At 36.8% G+C, this 27,244-nt stretch overlaps 1 protein-coding gene across 2 annotated transcripts; it reads left to right on the forward strand.

Annotated features, from left to right (window-relative positions):
• Nucleotides 1-807: 807 nt before the first annotated feature.
• LOC120775662 (SET domain-containing protein SmydA-8) lies at nucleotides 808-25,302 on the forward strand. Of its 2 annotated transcripts, none has more exons than XM_040105931.1 (2): nucleotides 808-1,712; nucleotides 24,400-25,302. In XM_040105931.1, the coding sequence occupies exons 1-2, from the start codon at nucleotides 849-851 to the stop codon at nucleotides 24,832-24,834; spliced, it is 1,299 nt and encodes a 432-aa protein (XP_039961865.1). In that variant the 5' UTR covers nucleotides 808-848; the 3' UTR covers nucleotides 24,835-25,302. The 2 variants fall into 2 exon arrangements, with proteins under 2 accessions (XP_039961865.1, XP_039961864.1); XM_040105930.1 differs by lacking the exon at nucleotides 808-1,712 and adding an exon at nucleotides 13,576-15,080.
• Nucleotides 25,303-27,244: the final 1,942 nt, after the last annotated feature.

Below are 27,244 nucleotides of genomic sequence, written 5' to 3' on the forward strand. Positions count from 1 at the left end.
CTTCGATTTTAGAAATTGTGGACGGATACATAAGTATTAGGATTGTATAAGTATTGATAAATATAGTTTCTGCGGCAGAAAATAGTAGAATACATATATTTTTGGCCTATCTCGACCTAGACTCCTTACACTTCGGCACGCGAAGGTTGATATCAATTATTCCAAACAAATCTATTTCGCTGATTTATTCCCACAACATTTGACATTTTTTAATATTTAATTCCGCTTGCTTTATCTTTCTGTTAGGTTGCGGTAAGTTTTTCTTGATATTTACTTCGCACCCCCTAATCATTTTAGTTACACAGCCTCTGTCACACAGCGACCTCTGTGTTTGCCACCAACGCAGCATGCACATTATATGTCAGGAAGTGAGATAGCTTTGATGATCATTTGGCAGTTTAACTGTACGATTGGAACCAAATGAACTGAACTGAGTTAAGGTATAGGCAACAACTGAAACTGGGAGAGAGCAGAGCGCTATCTTCAAAATATCATTTCAAAACTAAGAACCGGCTATAGAGCGCCGTTGCGGCTAAACGCGTCATGAATGCCTGCAACAAACGGCGACGATACTAGTCGCGTTTGAGTTACGTCGTGGTTTGGTTGCCAAAAAAGCAAAAGAAAGGCGAATATTAAGATAAAGTGCAAGCATATGTACATGTGTATAAATATATCATGCTTGTGCTAAGATTTTTACGCAATCAGCAATTAAATTAATTAGTGGCAACTAGTATGAATATTACAAGTGAACGCGTTGCAAGTGAATTTACGGCCACATAATCAAACGCGTGCAGACGTTTAAGCTATAAGTTATATTTATAAAAAACAATAGAAACTTTGAAAATAAAATGGCTTTGGAAAATGCCAATACCATTCCAACCTCGGAGGTTGCGCATCTGATTGACCTCCATCTGGGTGACTTGTGTGAGCAGGAACCCAGTTGGCAAGTGGTAGACTCGCCGATTTCGGGTCGTGGCATATTTGCGCGTCGTGACATCAAACGCGGCGAATTGATATTTCGCGAGCGCACACTGCTCAACGGACCGACGGCCTCCAAGGACACGGTACTTAATACCTGCGCCGTCTGTTTTTGCCTGCTTGACGAGGACAAAGCGCTCTGCGCCGCCGGTTGCGCGCTGCCAATTTGCGTCGCTTGCCAGCAATCGGGCGCGCATGATATGGAGTGCAAATTGTTTCGCTACTGGGTGCCCAAGGACACGACGCGCATAGTTCCCTATGCGCTGCGCATACTAAGTGTGATGCGTTGTTACTTTTTGTGCCCCGAGAAACGTAGGCTACTGCTGGCCATGCAGGCGAACCCTGATAAATACTATAAGCGTGAAGTGGAACGCGCCGCGGAGTGTTTTGAGAATTTCCCGAAAGATAAGGAAACACTGGGATTCTTCTACCGCACGGTTAGTGTATACAATACAAACGCGTTTGAGGGCCGCAGCATTGTGGACGGGCATGAGACGAGCGTGCGCGCGCTTTTCGCATTGGCAGGACTCATGAATCATAACTGTACGCCGAATGTGTCGCATCACTTTGAGAACGCGCAAACGATTGTGGTGACGGCCGCGCGCGATATAGCGCAGGGCGAGGAGATTACCGCCACATATACCAAAATCTTGTGGAACACTTTGGCGCGTCAACTCTTTCTGCGCGGCACCAAACACTTTACTTGTAGGTGTAAACGCTGCTTGGATCCGGCGGTGAGTTATGAGGAAAGCAATTAAATTTTTGATTCAACTGTGAAATATTATAAGTTGTGCAAGTGTGTGTGTGTGTGTGTTTCTTAAAAAAACATTTGTGTGGGCTGGAATTAGCTGAATGTTTGCGAACACAAATATCAGATTAGAATTTTATAAATCAAAAAAGTGTACGTGTGTGTATGTATCTTAGTAAAACTACTAAATATTCATAGAAGCTTCCGTGAGTTCCAAATAATGGCAAGCATATACAAAATTTTTGCTAATATTTCAAAAAGAATGACTAAGAAAGCTGATAATTTATGATACCGGCGGAATTTGGAAAATTTTCAAAAATTGCTAATATTAAAAACGAAAAATGTTTAATACTAAACTAAGTTGAAACATTTTTATAAAATATTATCTAATATTCTCACAATAAGTCTTCATATCAATCAAAAACTTCTTCTTTCGACATCACACAGTTCATTTATCTTGCTTATACGCCATTCCACCTCAGCATCTCAGCCATAGCAGATAGAAAAATTAACACCACAAAACAAATAGAGCGAACAATGCAAAGTAAGCGAACACCTGTTGCCGACTCTTTGCCATGCATGTCAACAATTTGTTATTGTCGTCTCCATTCGTCGTTTTCAGGCTTTTATTGTCTTCAAGCGGTAAAGCAATACTGATTTGTCGTGTGGCACATGCCATAGCAACAAATATGTTTACAGTCAGTAAGCTAGCGCGCACGATCAAAATTAATTACCGCACAGTGGGTTAAGATATAGAAATATTATTTTTTGACAATTTTTTTTAAATTTGAAAAGATTTTCGGTAAACTAAATATATAAAATAACAAAATAAAAAAATGGAAATTTTTTAATGTAATTGTTTTAATAAAATGTTTTTGTCCGAATAAAGTTATTCATCCTCCTGAATCATTTGCAATATTTCAGTTAGACCATTTGAAGTGCTGAAGTAATGCTTTAATACATAAGTATCTTCTCCAAAAAGTCAAAAGCAGCGTTTTTGGGAATTGGAAAAAGAACTACTGATCATTTTTTGGAAAGATAAATTTGTAATATTATTATTATACAATTTTTCGAGTTGTACGCGATCTCTGGCAACACTAAAAAAATGTACTCCACTGCTGTAGTGATTTCGGCCACTCAGTGAATGAAACCTAAATAAAATATTGTCTGTACAATGACATACGGTCCAAAAATGATATCTTTTGTCTTGCCAGAATTTGATTTCGGATCAGATAAAAAATTGGTTGGTCATTGTACTGAGAACTACAGGGTTTTCCAATAAGAGGGATATGACTTCTTTAAAAACAAAACAAAAAAAAATACATTAATTTCAAGGAAAGCCAAATGTTTTTTATTTAGTCATTTATTTTTATTTTAAAATCGATATCATTAAGCTCTGAATATAACATCATTCAAATGGCCTCCGGGACTTCTTTTGCAAGAACGAATTCGATTAACCCAATTTTCGAGTACTTTTTCCACTAAATAAAGTCGTATGTCATGAATAATTGAATATTGACTTATAAAGTTTAAAGAAAGTAGTGTAATGGTATTAAATCTCAACTTTTCAGAGGCTATACAATGTCACAATTTCTTGAAATAATCGAATCTCCAAACTTTTCTCGCGATAATTCGGTCGTTGCACGTGCTGCGTGGCACGTAGCTCCTTCTTGTTGGAGCCAGATTTTGTCGTGGCCGTAAAAAGTTGGTTATCATCGATCTATTCCGCTCCCCATTGACAGTAACGGTGTCACCAGCTTCATTTCGAAATAAGTACGGGTCGATGATTCCAGCAGACCAAAAACCACAACGGACTGTCAATTTAGGTGAATGTAATAGTTATTCATGAATAGTTTGTGGATTTTCTTCGCAACAAAATCGACAGTTTTGTTTATATACCACACTACTCAGATGAAAGTGAGCCTCATCGAAAAAGATGCCTTTCATAAAAAAAATCGTTGTCGTGACAGCAAATACACGTCTTTTACGGTGCTCCAATGGCTTCAGTTCTTGTGTGAGTTAAGCCCAAATCCTTTCTCAAAATCCCCGAGTAACCAATCAAGTAAATTAGAAAAGTGTAGGTTTGAGAAAAACTTGTTGAAAGATAAACCAATGGAGCTGATTGAGATGAGCAGCTTTTCTTTATAAGACTGTAACACAAAAATATTTGAGATAAGTCACAGGACACTGAACCCTAATACCATACAGACGGTTTTAAAGGTAAACCACATATCAACTTCGTCATTTTACGCATTTTTGGGATGAATCTAGTAATTTTCAAAAACTTTTGTGAATACAAAAAGTAAAATCTTCAGCCAGATTGTACCACAGGGAAATTAGCTTTAAACTAGATGTATAAAACTGGTTCAACTGCCCTTTCTGTTAGTCACTATAGTTATCCCTATATTATCCGAAAACGTATCCAAATGATTACGGCGATAATCTAATCTTCTTCTAGAGCCTTACAGTTTGTCAGCATATTTTTCCACGTCCAGCGCCTTGACATATTGTTTTATCATTTCAACTTGATCATGTATCAGCTCAATGATTTTAGAAAACAACTTTGATGTAGTTGTTTTACCATCTTTTCCAAATACCCATATATCGGTAAATCTACTTATTAATGGATGTGTAGAAGTAAATGGGTATTTGGCGACATCATTGCTTTCGAGTAATCCATGCGAATTATCTTTGACACGGAAGTCAAGTAAATGGATTTTTTTATAATTTCGAATAAAACTTTAAAATTTTCCTCACAATTTTTGTCCTTTTGAAGCCTGAGAGTGGAGATCAGGTGATATTTGTTTGCTTTAAAAACGTGCGCAGAGCCCTAATGATAACTGGAACACTAAATTTTTATTACTAACAAGTTGATTATTATCAAAATGTTAAGGATGTAATTATCTTAAAAATAAGAGGACATTGAATATTTTCATGAATAAGGTCGTATTATGGACTTGATTGCATTAGATTTAGGATAAACAAAATTTTGTTTTTGTTGAGTTGTGTTACCTAATATTTCAAGATTAAGTCTCGATAAATAAGTTTTTTTTTTTTTTATTCAAGTTAAATTTACAATCTGTCTTAATGTTAATAGACAATAAGTAAATGTGCTGTTAAGGTACAAACAAATTGTGAGTGTTACTTCATTAAGTGACCCTCTGTTTAGTGACAGTATAATAAAAATAAAAATCCAAACTACATACATACTAATTTACAAAATTATTTGCTATTTTCTTTATGTTAAAATAACATAATCATACACTAGTTTTTGCTAAAGTTATGTATTTGAATTAAGTGCATGCGTGCTGGTTTACAAGTTTAATATGTCTTTTCTTTTTAACCTTGTTGTAGTGGGTGCCTGTAGTAATGCCACTGCTAAAGGATTGGGATGGATCTCTAACCTGATTTTGTATCTTTCACTAAACTTTTTTATTTCATCTTTCACTTTGCATATTTTTAAATCTCTGTGAATAGTATGATTTGAAACATACCATGGAGCTTTTGTAATTGACCTGAGAGTTTTTGATTGAACGCGCTGTATTATTTCAATATTTGAATTGCTTGCCGTGCCCCATTAATAAATAAATAAGTAGAAATGAAAATCACTAAAGTCGTGATAGTTTCATTAGGAAGGGCAAATAAAGTTCTTCGTTGGCTAAATGCGGTGGTTTAATTCACAAGGTATCACTCCCAAGTAAAGAATTGTTATGCCTACACTAGGTTCCTTCCACAGAAGTAGGATAATTAATAAGATGTCAATAGGCTGATGTACTTCACTTCATAATATTTCCTTGAAAAATGCTGACATTTTTTCGCGTGAAAATAGCGCTGAGTTCAGTAAGTCGATCAATCCCGCAAAAAGCTATATATGATAACCGTTTTATAGGTCAGAAAAGAAGCTTTCCTCAAAAAATTTAATTGAATTAGATAAATAAATAAAAACTATATTTGAAATATCAAGAGACAAAGTGAGAAAAATATTATTCAATAGTAAAGAGTTTCACTGTGAATAAAATCGCATGCGATACATTTTTAGAAAGAGAGAGAATGTGAGAAAAGAGCGCAGGCATGAAACAATTGCGAGATTTTTACGCCAAACCCTCTGACACATAAAATATCGCATGCTATAAAATTCTCACTCTCACTTTATCGCACCTCATTCGATATGCAAGATAAAAATAACAAAGTAAAAAGCATCGAGTAAATAGAAAATATTCGTGTTTATTAATTTGCGTGCAATTACACCATAATAAAAAGGGCGCGTGGTAATAAAGAGCGACATGTTGGCATATGCACATAAAGTAGTTAAATGGCCTTGAACGCATGACATATGTGTGTAAAGAACGAATTAATAGAGAGGAAACACAATAAAAGTGCGGAGTGCTTTATACCCAACTATGGCAACGGCTTGCACTGAAATAAAAGTGAAATATCATATGTAAATATAATTACACATAACTGTGTGAGTGTGTCGGTGTGTGTGTCCGCGTACCACCACGTTAATGTCACCATATTTCGCGAAAGCATAAATAATAAAGAAAAACGAATTATTACGTTGCGTATACGCCGCATATGACAGCATTGAAAGAATTAGACATATGTACATATCCATTATGCCTACAATAATAACAACTTGCAGATGTCATAATAATATTACAATATACCTAAGTCTCATTGTGACATAGAAAAGACAACGCGACCGCAATCTAATGAAAACTTTGTACGCGTTAATTTGCGGTAAAAAGGCACAAATGCATACACATTCGTCACAACTGTCCACAGCCATTGAAATAGCTCATTTGTTTGTCATATGTATGTATGCACAAATGTTGCACTCAATAACTGAAGGAAAACGAGACACGTGAGAAACATTGCCACTGTCGTCGTGTGAGTGCATAAAGCGGCGTCGGCCAATTGGACTGTTGCTTGCATCTGGCCGCGAACAAGCGGTGCAGCAACAAGCGACGCGAGAATATTAGCGCTGTTGGTATACTAGAAAGGCAAGGTTGGAAATAATTTCGGTAACAATATACTTATAGCTGAGGTACCCTACTCTTATAATAAATAGTGATGCTAGTTTTGTATATTTGAGATTGCGGTGATAACAAAAAGTATTGGAAGTTCCGTATAGCAATTTTTAACTGAGTTTATCAGATTTTTAATGCACATTATAAAAAGAGATTCGTCAGAGATCCATGCGATTTTATATCTTAGATATACGACCTGTTCAGTAATACTAAGTAAAATTTGCCGTAACTCCAAGTTATTCCAAAATTGGCTTGGACAGTTCGTCTACCTTTTCGCTGTTTGGCGCCAATTGAAAATTCCAAGTGTAGCCAGGTCCTTCTGACCTGGCCAGCGTAGCCACCGTCTCTTAATTGTCTATATCTCGTACAGCTCATCGTTCCATCGACTGCGGTATTCGCCGTTGCCAATGCGCAAATGACCATAAATATCCGCAGAACCTTTCTCTCGAAAACTCATAACGTCGACTCATCAGATTTTGTCAACGTCCATGACTCTGCACTATATAACGGGACGGGAATGATGAGTGACTTGTAGAATTTGGTCTTTGCTCGTCGAGTGAGAACTTTACTTCTTACTCAGTCCGAAAAGCACCTGTTGGCAAGAGTCATTCTGCGTTAGACTTCGTGGCTGACATTGTTGTCGGTGTTAATACTAGTTCCAGTGTAAACAAAATTATCTACGACTTCGTAGTTATGACTGTTAGGAGTGACATGGGAGCCAAGTCGTGAGTGCGACGATTGATTGTTTGATGACAGATGATATTTGGTCTTGCCCTCGTTCACTCCAGTCCCATTTGGTTGGTTTCATTATCCAGTTTGGAAAAAGCAGAAATAACGGCGCGGTTGTTAAGGTTAATGATATCGATATCATCGGCGTACGCAAGCAGATGTACAATTCAGCTTTGCAGCTCGAATTATTTTTTCCAGCAGTAGGTGGAAGAAGTTGCACCTCGTTTGGTATCAAACGGCTCAAAGAGGTTCTTCTCGATCGTGACGGAGCATTTGGTATTGTTCAACATTAGTTTACACAGCAGTATTAGTTTTCCGAGAATACGCTATGACTGGAACATAGCAGCTTAAAGGCACCTCCTTTTCGTGGTGTCAAAAGCATCTTTGAAATCGACGAAGAGATGTTGGGTGTCGATCCTTTTTTCGCGAGTAATTTTGAAGACTTAACGCATGGTGAATATCTCGTCAGTTGCTGGTTTTGCAGGCCTAAAGCGACACCGATATGTTCCACTCAGTTTGTTGGCAGTGGACCTTAATCTTTCACACAACACGCTCGATAGAACCTTAAATGCGATGTTGAGGGGGCTTATCCTACGGTAGTTGACGCAGATTGTGAGGTGTTGTGGATTGGACAGAGCACACTTAAAATCCAATCGTCGAGCATGCATTCGTTCGACCGTATTCTACAAAGAAGCTTATGTATACCCCTTATCAGTTCTTTGCCGCCGTATTTGAATAGCTTGGCCGGCAATCCATTGACACCCGCCGGTTTGTTGATCTTCAGATAATTTCTATGTCATCTTCTTCATGGTCGAGCAATGGAACGTCCGCCCAATCGTCATCAATTGGGAAATCGGGTTCATTATCGCCTGGTGTTATGCTTTCACTGCCATTCAGCAGGCTGGAGAAGTGTTCCCTCCAAAAATTTGGTATGCTCTTTACATCCGATTCCTAGATCACCTCTCGGGGTTCTACAAGGGTATGCTACGGTCTTGAAATCTTCTTTTAGTCGCCACATCTTTTCGAAGATTTGAATAACGTGGGTTGATAGTTCTAACTTCTTAATTATTAAAAATGTTTTGCTGGGAAACAGTAATAGCATTGAAAACCGTAAAACCGGCCTTGGAATTCAATAATCTAAAACTTTTATTAACAAGTAGTATTTTTGATGTCTACTCTATTGAATTCGGAGCTTAATTGCTCTCCACGAGTACATTACTTATTATGAACTTGCTTCAATTAAGCTATTTTTTTAGTCGCAACACGAACGTCGAGAACCACCAAAGTTGGATAACGCTTTTGGACCAAATATCACACATATATCAGCACACTATCTGACCAAATTTTACTTGGACTGATTCACTGGGACATTAATAAAAAAACTCTTTCCTAGATTGGAAAAACCCTTTTTTATCTTCTTGAGAAGTTTGATCTTCATATGCGTATTATCTACCATATTAGATAGACTTGTCAACTGTTTGTTACCATGGAAAAAAATTTAACAGCCAGAATCATGACTACGGGCTGCAGAACTGTTTTGTTGCAGAAATGCTTTTGGGAGTCTACATTGTCAAGAAATTAAGTATTTGAGGGAACCAAGCATTAAATGAAAGCCGTGAAGTCATCGAAAACTTGCCTCGGCGAGTCGCTTACCACTTCTGTCAATGATGAAAGAGAAAAATAACAGAGGGTCACAACGTCTTTTATGTATTGGCGCAAGACATTTTGGAAAATGTTTTAGGCATGAAGGTGTCAATGCTAGACTCGTACCAAAAGACCTGAATCTTTTGCGAATACGGCGTCGAGTAGCGGTCGCAAAAGAGATGCTTGAAAACGTAGCTGAGGACCCTAAATTCGATTGATGACGAGACGCAGGTCTAAGAATATGCCGTCGAAACTATTCAACTAACGAACAAACCAATATTTTCTGGAGGTATTGAAGGCCAAACTTCAACGAAAGCTTATAACAAGTGTATAGAAAATTTAATTAAGAGTAAGCATGCTTATATTGACTTCAAAGTATTCTATTTTGATGGAGACAGCAAAGATTTGTACTCAAATACGTGAAAATGTTGTTTTTTTATCAGTCCGTGTAAAATTTGATCAGAGGGTATATGTATATTTACCTTAAAGTAAATACTCGTATAATATAGACCCCTAAGGCTTAACTTTCAAGCATAAGCTGATTGAAACTGATTTTTTCAGGGGAACGCAGTGAAATAATGCTAGCTAAATGTTCGATGCGGCATATTTCAACACTCGAACTAAAAACCAATCATCTATTGCAATCAATAAAAAATGTAATGTAAGGCAAAACTTTTATTCGATATCACAATATTCACTTTCATATATTCGTATAGTATAGTATAGTATGAGTTTTAATCTCAATAGTTTTAGCTTGCTGAAAAATCGAAGAGCGATCACAACACAAATAGGCTGACATATAAATATGAGTGTAGGGTATTTGTGGCAATCTGCAGCGTACAAGAGTGTCAACCGGAAGCGTCAACGCGGCGCGCGGCGGGCTGGTGCATATTTTCATGCATATTCAATTGCGCTTAGAAGCGCGTGTGGTCCCCACATTCATACGACTGAATTTGCATCTGTGTGCACGTATGTAGGTGTGTGTGTGTGTATTTATATTATTTACCTTTTCACATTCACTTCCAATGCTATGCTTGATTCGCCATCAGCAAACAGTCAGTCAAGCATGGCTCTGACCGGCTCGGCTGTTAACCGCTAGCCGGTTGACTGTTTGAATGCTTGACTGCTTGACTGCCTGACTTGCCGACTTGCCGACTGGTTGACTGGTTGATTTGTGAGCGTCGCTGTTGCAGGCAAACGAGCAACCGCAAAATTTATGGTGCACAACATCACAGGCGAGCGATGTAGTGTGGCGTACGCTGGCGAATGAAAGAATGGAGGTCAAGGGAATCGCTACATTAATCATCAAGCGCTTGTTATGAGCAAAATTTTGCGCATTGGCGGCGGCAAAAAAAAGCGAACGCATTGGGAATTCTTTTCTTTACACACAACACAACGCGACACCATATGATGACGGCTTCCTTGCTTAGGCGACTAACGAATTTACGAAATGAATGAATGAGCGGGCCAGACCACTGCGGACCAGAGCAACGCTGACTGGGCAATGGTAGTGTCACGGTTGACAACAATTTGAGCCAGAATGAAAATTTTGCTGGCGTGACGTTTCGCACACTGCTGAAAGATAGCTACGCTAAGATGGGATGTTCGTGGTGCAAATGTTTGAGAATGTGCTAATGTTGTTTGGGCAGTTATAGAGATGACCCACAAGTGGCTTTCGGAAGCCATATGGTAGGGTAGAAGTGTGTGTTCTATGCAGCTGACTATTTAATCAATCAATGTATGCGCAAGGGAATGTCAATTATAAAGAATTTTTGTACATTCCAATTGGCTTTTCAAAAAATTGTCTAAAAAGTTTTATATCTATTTCGAATGGCTGATGATTTCGTTGCCTAAATTTGTTATAAACAAGAAAAATAGTTAACTTTGGCAGCAGTGAAGCTGTAATACCCTCACAAGTGGATTGTTTATTCCTTAAAGGGGTAAAAAATATTTTAACTTGATCTTAAGCGATCAGTTTCTATGGCAGCTATATGCTATAGTGAACCGATCTAGATAATTTGTTTGGAGATTACAGGGTTTCCTTGATTAATAATTTGTGACGAACTTCGCGAAGATAACTTGTGAAATAAAAGATTTTCCACATAAGGTATTGATTTTGATAGGTCAGTTTATATGGCAGCTATATCCTACCGTGGTGGGACACCGGCGGTTCCGACATAAAATGTGGTTCTTAGGCAGAAATGGTCATGTGCAAAAATTCAGATTAATTTTTCAAAAACTGAAGGATTAATTCGCAAGTGTTTAATTGCGAGTGATTTGAAAACAAAACTGTTCATGAGAATACAGGGTTTGTCCGGAAAGTAATAGGACTGATTTTCTTTCGCCGCGACTGTACTTCGGAGCGTGCACACACCGACTGGATTCGGTAGAGGGCGTTCCTAGCTAACGAACGAGCGGCTGAGCAGTTGTCTCTGAGCATCTGGGTAGTCAGGACAGACCTTTTCGCTCGATGTGTGGGAAGAGGTCGCTGATGAAGACCGTGCTGAGAGACCTGCGACTTCGACAAATACGAACAATGTGACTTGTGTGCGCAAAGTTTTGAACTCAGACCGTCGATTAAGTATTCGTTTAATTAATTGGTCAAACCGTCAGCGACAAGTTTTGCGTGGAAGTCCTCAAGACCCTTAAAAGAAGGGACAATCGGGTCCGACAAGACATCGCAGCCGATTGGAACTTGCACCACAACAACTCCCCGGCTCATATCGCCTTTCTTGTGAACGGCTTCCTAACCAAGGCCGACCTCCCAAAGCTTTCGCAGGCGCCATACAGCCGAGATGTGGCCCCTCCGGACTTTTTTGTTTCCTTGCCTGAAAAGGCCGATGAAAGGAGATCCAGGCATCATGCACCTCGGCTCTCAAGGCTACAGGGCAAGGGAAGGAAGTTTCATTCAATCAGGAGATAAAATTTGATAAAACTATCCCTTAATTTTCACGCAAGCTCATCAAGCGTTGGTTAACAACCAGCATTCGTGCAGTTGCGAAAGTCTTTTGGCCAAGAGTAAAATGTAAAAGGTCTATTGAAGTGCAAGCTCTTAGCAAGACTCACGTCGCCGCAATGATAGATGTTCCAACTGGACACAGTCCCAATAGCACCGCGTGATGTTAAAGACATTTAGGCACTTTCTTCTCCACTCCACTCCACTCGTTCAGTTTTATCTAGACTATGGTTGAAACATCTAGGTTGCCTTACTTTTAATGAACCCAGTGAGTTGGCAGGAATTAATACTAGCCGCCTCAATAAATTTGTGGCAGGCTCTAAGTGTTTAGACGATATGCGACGGTGCTTTCGACCCATACCTAGGAGTTCTAGTCATCGCAACGGACAGACGTCTCTAGCTGTCCAAGTGAAATTATTCGTAGCCTCACAAGAAATCAGTTAATTTAGCTGTAGGTTTAATTTTGGCGGGATAGTATTACTCATATAGTCGAACGAAACAAGGTTACGCGTAAGTTTGCCTATATGTATTCATTCAAATATACGACGCATAAGTTAAGATTGATCACTTCTATTATTAGAAATGAAATTTGGCGTAAAATTGGATGTGACCAAAGGATGTGGTGACTAAGCGAGTTGGTACTCTATGAGATATAGCCTTCAATAACTGGGAATTTTGCAATCGCCTTTCTCACTTGCTATATTTTGTCCATAGTTTTGGATAAACCTGAATTGTCTTTTTGTTAAAATCAGTCTTTTCAAGTATAGTAATTTATTCAATATTTTCCCCATAAATACTCACGTCAGAGCATGTCAATGAGACAATTAATGAGTTCCATACGTCACTTAAAAATTTTGAAACTCTAACCACAAAATATCGAGCGCCACACACATAGCAAACAGTAATTGGTGTAAAGTGTTGCAACCGGCGACGCGCGCCCTTTCAAAGACCACCCACAACAACTGGCATAAACTTGTATTGAATTTCATAGCCGGCAAAAGTGCGCTAAAAGTTCAAAAACAGCAACAAGCATGCTCATTTATATATAAGTATGTGTGTATACAGCAAAGCGAATGAGACAAAATGGAAAATTACGAGTCAAGTCGCAAAAGCATATAAAAGCGAACAAAGTGCATATTGCTTGAGCAGAAGCAAATAGCAAAACAAAATACACGAATAATAAATAAGTGCATATGTGTACGTTCGCAGCTGTTGCGCGCACAACTTAGTGGAGACACGAACCTGCATATACCGAATTACGAACTACGTTGAGGGCTACATTTACAATTTATAGGCAAAATGCCGCATTGATGACGTATGAGCTAAGCGTTGCGCTGCAATTGCTGCGCACAAGGCTGTCGTTGGCGCCGACGTCCATATTGCTGCGCCCGCTGTTGGCGTTGTCCACTAGCGAAGCGCCTGCATGTGGCGCTGGCCAACGGTGTCACATAGACGCAAAGTGGCAACAGTATGACGATGTCAACGAAACGTTGCACATGGCGCAGCAATAGCAGGCAACAAACAACAGTGACAGCTGCTCCATGTACTGGCGTCTGGCGGCAAGTCGTGCATTGCTGAAGTCTCTTCGCCACTCTACTACAAAAGCGTGTGTGTGTGTGCACAAACAGTTGGCTTTTGACGACACAGTGCTTTGGTATTTTTACGCATAATCGCATGGCGGCGTTCGTAGCGGTGCGACAAAATTCATAACATCTCGCGTACAGCGCGCGCCTGCCCAACGCGTGGCGACTCGTTCGCTTTCACGCGTTCCACTATTATTGCGGTGACAATAGTGTGGTAAACACAAGTAAAAACAAAAGCAAAGAACACAACAAGCGCTGAAAACAAAAGCAGATCGTAAACTTATTTAGTTGCGGTCGGCGCGTTTTGCCGCACACAACATAGTACGCGTTCGCATTTTGCATTGTACGGACCTAAGGCGGACGCTCCGCAAAATTGTTTTAACCACAATATACCCACAACACTAATAACTTGAACATACGCAAGGTCGTTAACAGAAACTTTTCTTGTGTGCGCGTGTGTATGTGTAAATAAGCCTAATAATTAATAACATTCCATAGTGAAGTGAGTGCGCGTTTGCCGCATTATGTCCACGCCCGAAGAGCTGGCGCGCCTTGTCGCCATACACCTGCGTGATTTGCAGGAAAGTGAACCGAATTGGACCGTCGCGCATTCCGATGTCGCGGGACGCGGTGTCTTCGCAAAGCGCGACATCGCCGCTGGTGAATTATTATTCCGCGAATGTCCACTTGTGGTCGGTCCTACGGCGCGCAAGGGCTCCATACTCAACACCTGCGTTTGCTGCCACAAGCTGCTCGCCGTCAAGGACTTTCTCTGCAAACATAAATGTATGCTGCCTGTGTGTGATGCGTGCGCCGATTCAGCGCTGCATCGTGAAGAGTGCGCGCTCTTCCAGCGCTGGCAGCCCGTGGAATTGAGTAAATTAGCGGATATGTGTAAAGATAAGAGCGCCGGACCGCCGCTAGTGAATCCCTATTCGTTACGCATACTTACGGCGGTGCGCGTATTCTTTCTCAATCCAGAGCAGCGCGCGCTCGTCGACGCCATGCAAGCGAATGCGGATCGCGGCTATCGGCAGGAGATCATCAAAGCGGCGCAGAGTTTTCGCAAATTTCCCACAACAGATAAATCATTTATGGACAATCTTTTTCGCATTGTTGGCGTATTGAATACGAACGCATTTGAGGCGCCATGTCGCATTGGCGAACACGAGACGCTCGTGCGTGGCCTCTTCCCGCTAACGGCGATCATGAATCACGAGTGTACGCCCAATGCGAGTCATTACTTCGATAATGGTCAATTAGCGGTGGTGCGCGCGGCGCGTCATATACCCAAGGGCGCGGAGATAACCACCACGTATACGAAGATTCTCTGGAGTAATCCGACGCGTGGCATTTTTCTCAAAATGACTAAACATTTTGTATGCGAGTGTGCGCGCTGCAACGACAATACGGTGAGTGTGGAAAAGTGTGGAGAAGGGTGACTAGCTGGTAGTGTTCTCTGTATTGCTGTTGGTGTTGGTTATGTGCTGGTCAAGGTGCGCGACCTTACCTGCAATACTCGTATTGCTCTTGCCCAGCCATTGTTGTTGCTGTTGCAGTTTTTAACGCTGACATTGGCAATGAGACTAATGAGATTTATTTGCGTGACTGCGGCAACTGCAGCAAAGGCGTGTGTTTGCCCCTCTGTGTGTGCGTAGAATTTATTTGTAATTCAATAAAAAATGTATATGTTAAAGGAAATAGGGGAGAACTGTGCTGTGTGTGGAAAAATGCTATTATTCCATTAAATTTATAACTTAATGCGACTAATAATTTTCCTTATCAGATTTATGGAGGTCAAAGCTTTTTTAAATATATTACTATTAAACATTTTTTTGCTCGGAGTTGTTTTGAGTTTAAGAATGCTTACAGCATTTTGTGAATCAGGAAAATAATATTCCGCATTTAATATAAAATTTTAGTGTAAAAATATAATCCTATCAACTTCGGCAGCACCAAATCTATAATACTGTTGATAAATCAAAAATTATTCCTTACAAGGACTTTTTTGTTTACTATATATTTTATTTACAATCTACTTGTATCTGAAGACAATCAGCAGATTTTATAAATGTAAGAATCATAACTCGATTGATTGTGCTTGAAACTAATCAATATATTCTTCAATAAGATAATGTGCGAAAAATATTCTTAAACTGCTTAAAACCTATATGGAAGGTCTAAACCGTGAGTTCGTTTTAAACCTCTAACATCCATACTGTTGAACAGTAGATTTATTGCCAGTAAGACAGACTATTTTGATTTCGTCTTTAACAGAAGTTACTTCTAAGCCCTTGGAAACGACTTCTCAAATTTACGTGCAGTTTCGTAAATATTCACCGGGACCCATATGGATTTTTCTGTGTTTATTTTTTAATAAATTCGCATTAAGAAAATAAAATACAAAATCTATTTTTTGAGAATTCTAACCCCTTAAGTCTTTGTGGATTTCGAAATTGCTTATATACCAAGGAGCACTTACAATGCTTCTTAAAGTCTTCGATTGACAGCTTTGGATGATTTCAATGTTGGATGTACTCGCCGTCCCACATTGCAACTGCATTGCATACGTTCATATTAGTTTAAAGACTGACTTGTCTAACTTTTTTTAAATACTAGATTGTTATGGTTTTTTTTGCTTCAAATTTCAGCTGCTTCAATTTTTCTTTTGTGTGTGTCTTCCAAGTGAACCTTCCCTCCAAATAAAGACCTAAGTATTTGACAGTTTTACTTTCAACTATACATCAAAAAAATGATATGGAGAGACATTTTTCAGTTCTTAATATATATGTTATTTGAACGGACTTTTGTATGTTTGCATCTATCTTTAAATTTTTTTAGTAAATTCTCAACAATATTAAGTTGTTCTTGTAAATGATGTGAGATCTCATTATGGTTAAACTTGTGGCAATCGCCGTATCGTCAGCATAAGTTGCTGCTTCTAAATCAATGATGATTGGTAGGTGTGCTATAAATGTTGTATATAACATGGGATCCAAGATGCTACCTTGCGGAACTTCAGCTTCGATCGAATACAACTCAGAAAATGCATCTTTTTCTTGCACACAGAATTTACGGCCTCTTAAAAATTACTTTACAAGAAGATAGTAAGGCGCTAAAAGCCATTTTTTATTTTACAAAGGAGCCCCATCTAAAAAGACCTCTGCACAGTATTGCTTGCGGCCAGTTTGTATGGCAGTTATATGCTACGGTCGTTCGATTTTAACAATTTTTTCGAAGATTGTAGCTATACTTTGCATAAGAATCTATGCCAAATTTCGTGAATATATCTTGTCAAATAAAAAAGTTTTTTATAAAAGGACTTTAGCTTCGTCGATCAGTTTGTATGACAGCCATATGCTAAAGTGGTCTGGTATTACCGGCTCCAACAAATTAATAGCTATTAAGAGAGAAAAGGAAGAGAGTAAAATTTAGTCCGATATCTCGGAAATCGAGAGACTAGTTCGCATATATACAGACAGACGGATATGGCGAAATCGACTCAGCTCGTCACGCTGATCTTTTATATACATATATGTGACCTGGTCTACGGAAAGGGGGCTTAGGTATCAAAAAATCAATTTCCACTTTTTAGTTGATTCGGATGGAAGATGAGATGCTTTTTCGCGTGATAGAATCCAAAAAGTCATAACTTGTTTAAAAGTTCCCTAAACAATTGTTCCGCGTACTCTCGATCATTGCCTGTGGTATCAGTGTATGACATTTATTATTACAGCAATCTTTTGACAGAAATTTTGTTACCAGTTCCTCCTCCTTTACTTCAACAACAGACAGGTCAATCTTAACAAAAGTGTGTTCGGTATCATCTTCTGCCTGAAATACACATACTTCGTCTTCATCATAATAGCTCTCTTCATTGTTTTCATCATCCTTTTCATGGAAATATTGTCCGTATACGGCACTGAACTCCTCATCAACACTCATGTTTCATCACGATAATCAACAGAAACACTTACACAAATGTGATAACAGAACATCCAGAAAGAGAGACGAATGAAAACAAGACAACAGCAGCTGCGCGGTATTAGAGTAAACGTCACTTCTTCAGTGTTACTTTTTTAAATGTTCCACACTAGCAACTTACACGATGAACTATAATAATATTCCGACCAAAAACAACACTTACTGGACGTCCTTGAAGCCTCTGGAAAGGAGAACAATTAATGAGATAACGAGAAACTGACGAAACGAGTTGTTTATTTTTAACAGCTGTTTCCCAGAAAACTAGTTTTCGCACGTTAGCTCCCTTTTCGTAGACCAGGTCACATATATTTCATAAAATTTCTAATATCGGAGAAAAACGAAAGAGTTTTTGATTTAAATTTTGATAATATTTGCCGTGTCTGCAATACTTTGAGAGGTTTGTCAGAAAAACGCTTAAAATATAATTTTTGACTTGAAGACACTCAAGGTATTGGTATATTAATTAATATCGCATTTATGAATATATGTGACCTGGTCTACGGAAAGGGGGCTTAGGTGTCAAAAAAAAGGAGAACAATAAATGAGATAACGAGAAACTGACGATTATTTTTAACAGCTTTTCCCAGAAAACTAGTTTTCGCACGTTAGCTCTCTTTTCGTAGACCAGGTCACATATACTATTGTAGAAGAGGTATGTTAAACCCTAACATTTTGTGTAGTAATAACGGAAGTTTTTTACCCTTAACAATCCATTTCCTTTCTACGATCCAGCACCTTACTAAACTCAAATCAGGCTTTGACTTTGTTCACAGAGCAGCTCTGGAACAAATGTCTCAATTATTTTAGCTCCTCAGACAAAAAGTAAAATTACAGTTACTTTTGGGATGAGATAAAGAGACAAAGTATTTTATTTTTTCAATTTCTTTTTTAATAAGAAGAGTGCTCTGTATATTTAAAAAAAAAATATTTTAACATTTTTCTTCTTCCTCTTTATCCAAGAATTCCATACTTAATTTTATTTTGTTAAGCTGGTAAGAGTCAAATATGGAAAAAAATTTACTTCGGTACAAACTTTGATTAGCCAAAATTAAGTAAATTTTCTAGGCTTTTGAGTTTAGGTATATCAATTAAGATTCCTTTAACTAGATATGTAAAAATAGTCTTCTTTATTGGCGTAGATATCGTATACGGTTATAGCCGCCTTTACTATTCTCCGAGACTGTTTTCTTCTTTTCATTGGTAGTGTTTTTTTCTAGGCGGGTCTCAAATCCAGCGCACTACCACTTCTTACTTTAGCGTGCCTTTAAACGGCTGTTTTTTGGCTACCCATAGGATAATTAAAAAAATTATTTATTCCGAAGTGAATGGCGCTCAGAGATCTGTTCTCACTTGCGTGAACTTCTACGCATGGCTCCATTGTCAAGATATGTAAACGTGCTATATATAAAAGTATACTTTAGAGATCGCTTGTTTAAACCCAAATATAATCCAATTTTTATTCTTTAATCAATAATAAACTTTCTGACAAGCATTAGTCAAGAAATAGTTAAATCGTTTTTTTTATCACATTGAAGAGTGCAACACGACGAAATTTGCTTACTACCACGTCCAGTCCTAACCTTACACCATTTTGAATTTTTTTGTTTTACAGTAGCACAGGCATCAATTCATCATAAATCATAAAATTTAGTACTATGAAAAATGTTTACTTGTGTTTATACACTTCAGAAATAATCGAAACTGAACTATATCTTTTCAAGCCTCCAGCTACCGTATAGCTATATTAATAACTTTAAGCGACCATTTTTCTCTCATAACAATGTGAAAATAATGAGATTCTTATTTTCGACATTCTTTATTTAATGTAATATATTCTCAATTTAATCTAATGACGAATGTTTTGCAGAAACCTCGAAATATTTCACATCCATCTAATTCCTTCTTCAAAATTCGTAAAAATTTCGTTCCTTGTTCGACAATATTTTTGGTGAACAGCGGAAAGAATTTTTATGAAAAATATCGCGCTAGATTCTATATTCATATTTATTGACTGAAGTTCTAATGAAGTATTAAATAGAGGAAAAATTGTCTTACATCATCTCTTTAGTAGGGACGTAATGACATGTTATATCAAATCTTTGATGAATTTTAAATGATAAATCGATAGTACTGTGCGACTTTGGTCGAAACAAAGAGAATACACTGTGTGGGGGAAGCTTGAGTAGAAGAACAGTTTCTCTAATATAACATGAGGGTATTCTTTTATTATTTTGTTGTTCGCGTAAACTAAAAAGTAATTCATTTCGAGGTTCCCTACTCTTTTAAAGAAAAAATATAGAAACTTCAAATCTAATAAGGAAGGTTTAGTAGTATTCGAAAGAACATTATTTGGCATCTATTTTTTAAGATTATCTCTGCTAAATGTTTACTGCCGCTTCGTTTCAAAAGGTCTATCCTTTAAGTCTAATTATCGATGACTCGTTCGAGCATTTCGAATGGCAACTGGCGAATAACACTGGTGATGTTTTCTCCAAGGCCTGAATCGAAGCGGGATTGTCCGCAGACCTTATATATCCCCACATGAAAAAGTTTACGGTGATATCACACGTTATTGGTGGACAATCACCGGCCCCAAACCTTGGAATTATCTACTCACCGAAATGTTCTCTGAATAAATTGATTGATGCGTTATAAGTATGTGGGAAGTGGTGGCGTCTTTTTGAAACCAAATGTCCCGAGATCACGAGTTTCAATTTCAGGCACGGTCGCCATTGACGATTACGTTCTCACCGGCAGCATTTTTGAAGAAATATGATCGACGTTGGTTTTTGTGGATAAAATTACAGCTCTTGAATCTCTTAAGGTTGCTTTTCGTCCCACATGCGGCAATATTGCTTCTTTACTTACCCATTGAGCCAAAAATAGGCCTCATCGCTGAACAAAATTTGGCTCGAAAACGTTGGATCTTCTTGGAACATTTTATGAGTCCATGAAGCGAAGCGAAGTCGATTCAGTTCTAGCACAATCTGTACTCTGTTCGCTTTCAATTCAATTCATCAATGTAAAATTCGCCAAGTCGTTCCATACGTCAGTCCGAGATGCTGCGGTCAACGCCGAATCGACTCTCCACGATCTTCGTATTGAAAAAAGTACTTTTAAACGCTTCACAGTTGCTTAAAAGAATGGGCATTTGAATGAGGAGAAAAATTCGGAAATCTGGATTCTGGAAATCCCCCAGTAAGAAATATCAAAACTCTGGTTGCCAACCTATATATATATAATCTATATAACATATTGTAAATATTTCTACAATTTACGCAATCTTTTATGGGATTTATAAATTTCAGAATTCTCAGGCTTTAGCGACCATCTGCATAAATTTCGAATAAAAACTCAAAGGTCAGAGCAAACGTAAGAATACTCATTAAAGCAACGTTTGCCCCATCATATGTATATGTTTATATACCTATATAAATATATAGAGTATGTATAGTACATATATGTATAGAGTACATGGGATATACTCGTACATATGTACACATTTACATGCGAACAAACATTTCTTCCCTCACATATTTGTACTTTGTTTTATTTTTTTTTGTTTCTCTTCTTGTTCTTCTTCGTCTACCTTCTGGTTGCAATGTACGTCCAATATGCTAATTTATTATTCTTAAGTACTGCTGTTGACAACGTAATTTCACGTGGATGTAATGTAAGGGTCTGCTTCCCTCTAAATAAATAATCCATTACCGAAATCAATAAGCAAATGAGTAGAAAGAAGTAAACATGAAAAAATTACTATAATTTGTGAGAAAAGTACTTTTCGTTGATGAATAATAGAATTAATTAATTTGTCGCACGACTCAAAAAAAAAATTTTTTTTCCAAGAATATACCATGCAATACATTCATACATTTGTTCTACCCCGCTTGAGTAAAAACTATAATAATATAATAAATACGCAGAAGCGACAATTTGAAAGTTCCCACTTAGTTGTCATGTATTTTCTTTTTCAATAAAGGCAAGAAAGTTCGCTGTGCTGAAAACTAAAACCGAAATTATTTGACAAGCAAGAAAAACAAAGAATGAAATGCCAAGAACTTTTGTGGTTGAACTTTTCTGAAATGAGAATTAATTACTTTCCAAAAATTATTTTGAATGAGTCCTTTAGTCTAAAAATAGCTGCGTGGCGCTTTCAGAAGCATACTTATAGTATATACCTTTATATACATATACAGACACGCGCATTTTGAAAAAAATTATGAATTTCTTGGGTTGGCGGCAACTTAATTGATGAATGTAGCGCACTTGCGGAGCAGACAGGCACGCACTACGGTCGCGACACTCATTTGTACAGTATAATTGAATTATGGGGGTGAACACTCATGTTCTTACAAGTATGAATTAGAGGAACTTGTATGTGAATACTTTTTTGAGAAATTTAGGTTTTGATACTTAAAGGAAAAAAATATTAATAATGGCATCTATACGCAGATATATTTTGAAGCGATATTTTTACTAAATAATTTGTGTACATATACATATATAATAATATAGAAGATGTAGTACAACGAAACACATTATTTTTTCAGAAGATGGCTTTAGTAAACTCTAGCTTGCGTTGTGTAAAAGCGATCAGGTTACGCTAAATGACATTAGAAAGGTAATATTTCGTTTTAAAGACAATTTTCTGAACTATCGTGATTGCTTGACTCAGTATTGTTTGATCAAGCTTCAAATATGGACACCAGTAAAAAGACAATGCGTCATGTTTTATAGCTTTTCTTCGATAACGATTATAAAAGATTGTACCTGCTCGATTAAGTTCTGTAGATCGAATTATTTTCTTTCGGGTTGACAGTCTTTGGCCGGAAAAATCCGGGTCCGTTACGGTTACTTAGACCCGACTGTTAAGGGAACGGCGTATTCGTGTGTTGAAAAAAAAGCTCAAGTTCTTATGGACGATTTTGGGAGATCTTACCTATGTCTCTAATGTTGTCTCTGGGAAGCTTTACGACAATTGCAAAGTTTAGTTGTAAGGAGACATAAGGAATGTCAGTATATACATACGTCGATAACCAAACGGTAATTAGAGCAATAATCTCACAAAAGTATTGCGTAAGAGAATATCCTTAGAAGCAGGGGAAGCTGTATGTATTATACAAGGTGCGTTCCAAAGTAAACAGGACTTAAAAAAAAACAATTCATTTTATTCAAAATAGTCTCTTTCGGCTTCAATACAGCTTTTTGCACGGTCCAAAAGCATGTCGAACGAGTGTTTTAACTCCTTGGTCAGTATGACCGCCATTATGCCGGTGCAAGCCATTTGAATGGCCTCTACGTCTGCATAACGCTTTCCTTTCATGGACAAATGCATTTTTTCGAAAAGAAAGAAGTTGCACGGTGCATTTATCAGGGGAATATAGGGAGTGGCTAATGGTAAAAATGTGATTTTTGGTCAAATAATCGTTCAAAAGCGCCGATCGATGAAACGTCCCATTATCGTGCAACAAACGCCAACTTTCATCTTCGCGATATTCGTGCCGAACACGTCGAATACGGCACACCAAACGCTTCAAAACTCCAAGGTACAATACGGCATTAACGTTTTGGCCGGGTGGAACAAACGCTTTGTGGACAATACCCTTGGAATCATAAAAACAAATCAGCATTGTCTTCACTTTTGATTTCTCCATGCGCGATATTTTGGGTTTCGGCCCGTCCGGTGCCTTCCATTTAGCACTCTGGCGTTTCGTTTCGGGATCATATTGGAAACAACACGTTTCGTCACCAATCACAATATTGTAAAGGAAGTTTTTGTCCTTTTTGACCTCTTTAATGATGTCCTTCGAATGCTGGATTTTGAGCAATTTTTGGTCGTCAGTCAATTTGTGCAGAACAAACCGTGCCCACAGCTTTCGTAAGCTCAAATGTTTGGTCAAAATGCGATAAATCGATGTTTTGGAGATGTTCAATTCCATTTCCATGAATTCCAATGATGATTTCGGCTGATTTTTGATGAATTCACACACAGTTTCGATGGAATTTCCGGTGATCACGAATCTTGATTGGCCCACATGTTGATCGTCATTTATGTCCTCACGACCACTTTGAACACGTTGAAACCACTCATGCACTCTACTACGGGATAAGCAATCATCGCCATAAGCTTTTTTCATCAATTGAAACGTTTCGGTAAAAGTGTTATCAATTTTAGAACAAAATTTAATGTTGGCTCTTTGTTCGAAGCTCATTTTCGCACCGATAACACTAACATACTGACACATAAAGCGCTATAACTTCACTTCCAATCTATGAAATGTCATGAAATTCTCACTGGACAATCGATCGCAGATTGACGCAGCAGACATATAGATGGCGTCACCAGGGGGCGCCTGTTTACTTTGTAACGCACCTTGTATTACTTTTCGAACAAATCCTGTATGTACGCGTATAGTATCAGTATAGGCAATATGCTAATTGACTCAATTAAAGTACTGCATAAACCCACTTCATTAAAACCCCCTTTTATCGTGTGATGAACTGTGAATGCTTGGCTTGAAAAGTGAAAGCGAGTTTTAATTGATTATTTTTCTCACCCTTGCAATACAAAATATGTTAATGGAATGCAAATGAAGAAACTTAATGCGACTTGCGTGTGTGTTCGCTTGCTGTGAGAAATAATATGATATCACTTTGAATGCTTCATGCTAGCAATTAAGGGAACACCATAATTAAGTGTTATTTAATTTCACTTTCACTTATTTAAAATGCAAATCTTTACAGGAGAACGGCACTTATTTGTCTGCACTCTTCTGCCGCGAACAAGGCTGCAAAGGCATCGTCATACCCGAACACACGAAAACCTTGCAACCGGACTGGCGTTGCCTCACGTGCGATACCGTTGCGCCACACGCAAAGATGTCACGCTACCAGGACTTTGCCTTGAACACGATCAACAATCGCATCAACACGAGTACCGTGCACGATTTGATCACTTTCATAAACGATATGTGTCCGCGCTTTTGCCCGCCCTCCAATTATGTGCTCGTCGAGGCGAAGTTGAATGTGATTTGGCGCATGCAACGCTTCAAGGGCGACTTCACCGAGGAGGAGGTGCGACATCGCGATCGTTATCGCGAGGAGATTTTGGAGATATTGGAGAAACTGGGCGCCGGCGATTGTACGCTGAAGAAGCTAATTACCAATGAGATTCCGTAAGCGGTGCGAGCGAGTGGAGCGCAAATCGCTTGATGCGCGCGTGTGAAGAGGCAGCGGAAGCAATCAAATGAGTTTTTGTATTTATTGTGTTGTTAGTGTGTGCATTTTTATGCTATTTAATACTCCAGTGCTACCGTAGCGCTCATATGTATCATCGTTGTTGTACTGTTTGAGAATTATTGTAATTTGTTGGCGTTTGTCTCGAATAACTTTTCCAATTCCTTTTATTGTCGCATTATTCTACGTAATTAACGCACTGCAAACCTTTTCGCTTGGCCGAATGCGTGCTCGTTCCGACTTGTCAGCGGAAAATCGTGCAATTATTTACGCGTCAATTTATTTATTACTAAATAGTTGTATCCTCAAATTTATAAATCTCTAGAATTAATGTTTACTACTGAGTCTGAAATAAATAGTGAATGACTAAGAGAATTATTTAAATAAACACAAATAAAGAGTCGCTGAAAAGCCGAAAAAAAATAAATAAATAAAATACATAAATGTGTGTAAATGCTTCATTTCCGTCGTTGAGTGCATAAATTAAATTCTTTTGCTTTCACTTAGTGTACTTCAGCGCATTTTTAGTCTAGTTGCGTCAAAAGAATTTACTATATAGAATTTTCATATCCAAACATTTGTACATACATATGTACATATGTGTATAGGTGCTCGTATGTGTTTAGGTAGGTTTATTTGAATTTTAATTAGACTCGCACAACATAGATGACATTCTTTGACAGCTGTCAACTGGGCCGCAGAACACATCAAGTCAACTCAAGCCAATCTCGTAGACGAACCAACCAAGCAGCAAATTGGAAAATTTAACAATAAGTAAGGTAGGCTGACATAATTAAAAATAATAAAAAACTTACAGGAATTACAAGAAATAAAGTAAATGAAAGGGGTCAAGTTAACAAAAATCTAAACTAGTACAAAAAACTGAATTTAAGCAAGCTATAAAAAATTTGGTTTTTAATAAATGAAACTACAAAAAAGAAACTAACGACGAATTTTGCGAAATAAAAAATTATAAATTTTTTTTAATATGTTAATGATTTATTGCTTTTAATTTTTATTTAATTAAATGAACAAAAATTTTTAAAATTGCTAAAAAAAAAATGAAAATATATTGATAAAGAATAATAATTTTATTTATTATTTTTAAAGAGCAAAAATTATCTATCAAAAGTTGTTGAAATAAAAAATAATAATTATACCTTTTAAAAGTCTAACAAAAAAAATATTTATAAGAAAAAAAGGAATAAAATATAAAGTCATTTTTTTGAGTTTAAATAAAAACTAAAAATACATCAATTTTATATAATTATGACATTCTCAGTGTTTTATTATTTGATTCAGTGCAAATAAAATAAACGATTTAAGTTTCTTAAAAACAGTCATTTACTGGTTTTAATTTTTATCAAATTAAAAAAAAATAATAAAAAAGAAACGTTTGAAAATAACTAAAATAAAAAATAAACAAAAATATATTGATAAAAAATAAAAAAGTTATTTATTTTTATTAAATGCAAGAATTAGTCGGTGAAATAAATACATATTAATTTTTATTTGTTAAAAAAAAATCAAAGGTAAAGGAAGAAATAAAATACAAATCAAATATATAATGTATTATTAATATAAATTTTTGGAAACGAAAAATTAATGTTTTTTATTAATTTCAGAGTAAATAAAATTAACCTTTTTATTTCAAGAAAGTCAAATAATTATTGATTTTAAGTGTTGTAAAAATATTAAAAAAGTAATTTAAAAAATAGAATTAAAATAAAGATAAAATTAAAATGAAATAAAAACAAAATGTAATAACAAAAGAAATTAAAAAATAATAGAAATAAATAACTTAAAAATTCAACATTTGAAAAAAAAACAAAAATTATTGAAAATCTTTTCGTGAAATAAAAAAAAAATAAATAAATAAAATATATATAAATAAATAACTTCAAAATATAATTTTATTTATTAGAAAAAAATCTAAAAATAAAAACTAAATGAAAATTAAAAAAAAAATATTATAGAATAAACATAACAATAAATACTGTAAAAACTCAATTTAAAAAATAAATTATGTTTTTTGATAAGAAAATGGAACCACTTTTAGAAAAATAAAAAAGAAACATTATAAAAAAATAAAAAAAAATCAGGTAAATAACTTCAAAAATTATATTTTACTTATTTGACAACAAAATCGTGAAAGAAAAAATTTCTGAATAATTTAAAAAAATACTAATGCAAAAAGATATTTTACTTAATTAAAAAAAAAAATAAAAAATATTGAAACAATTTTCGTTTATAATAAAGTAATTAAACAACTAAAAACAAACAACACAAATAAAAAACTTGAAAAATTAAATTTATTTGCTAAAAAATTAGAAAAATAGAAATAAAAGGTAGT

Source organism: Bactrocera tryoni, chromosome 4, assembly GCF_016617805.1.
Source record: "Bactrocera tryoni isolate S06 chromosome 4, CSIRO_BtryS06_freeze2, whole genome shotgun sequence".
In the NCBI taxonomy this organism is placed as follows: domain Eukaryota; kingdom Metazoa; phylum Arthropoda; class Insecta; order Diptera; family Tephritidae; genus Bactrocera; species Bactrocera tryoni.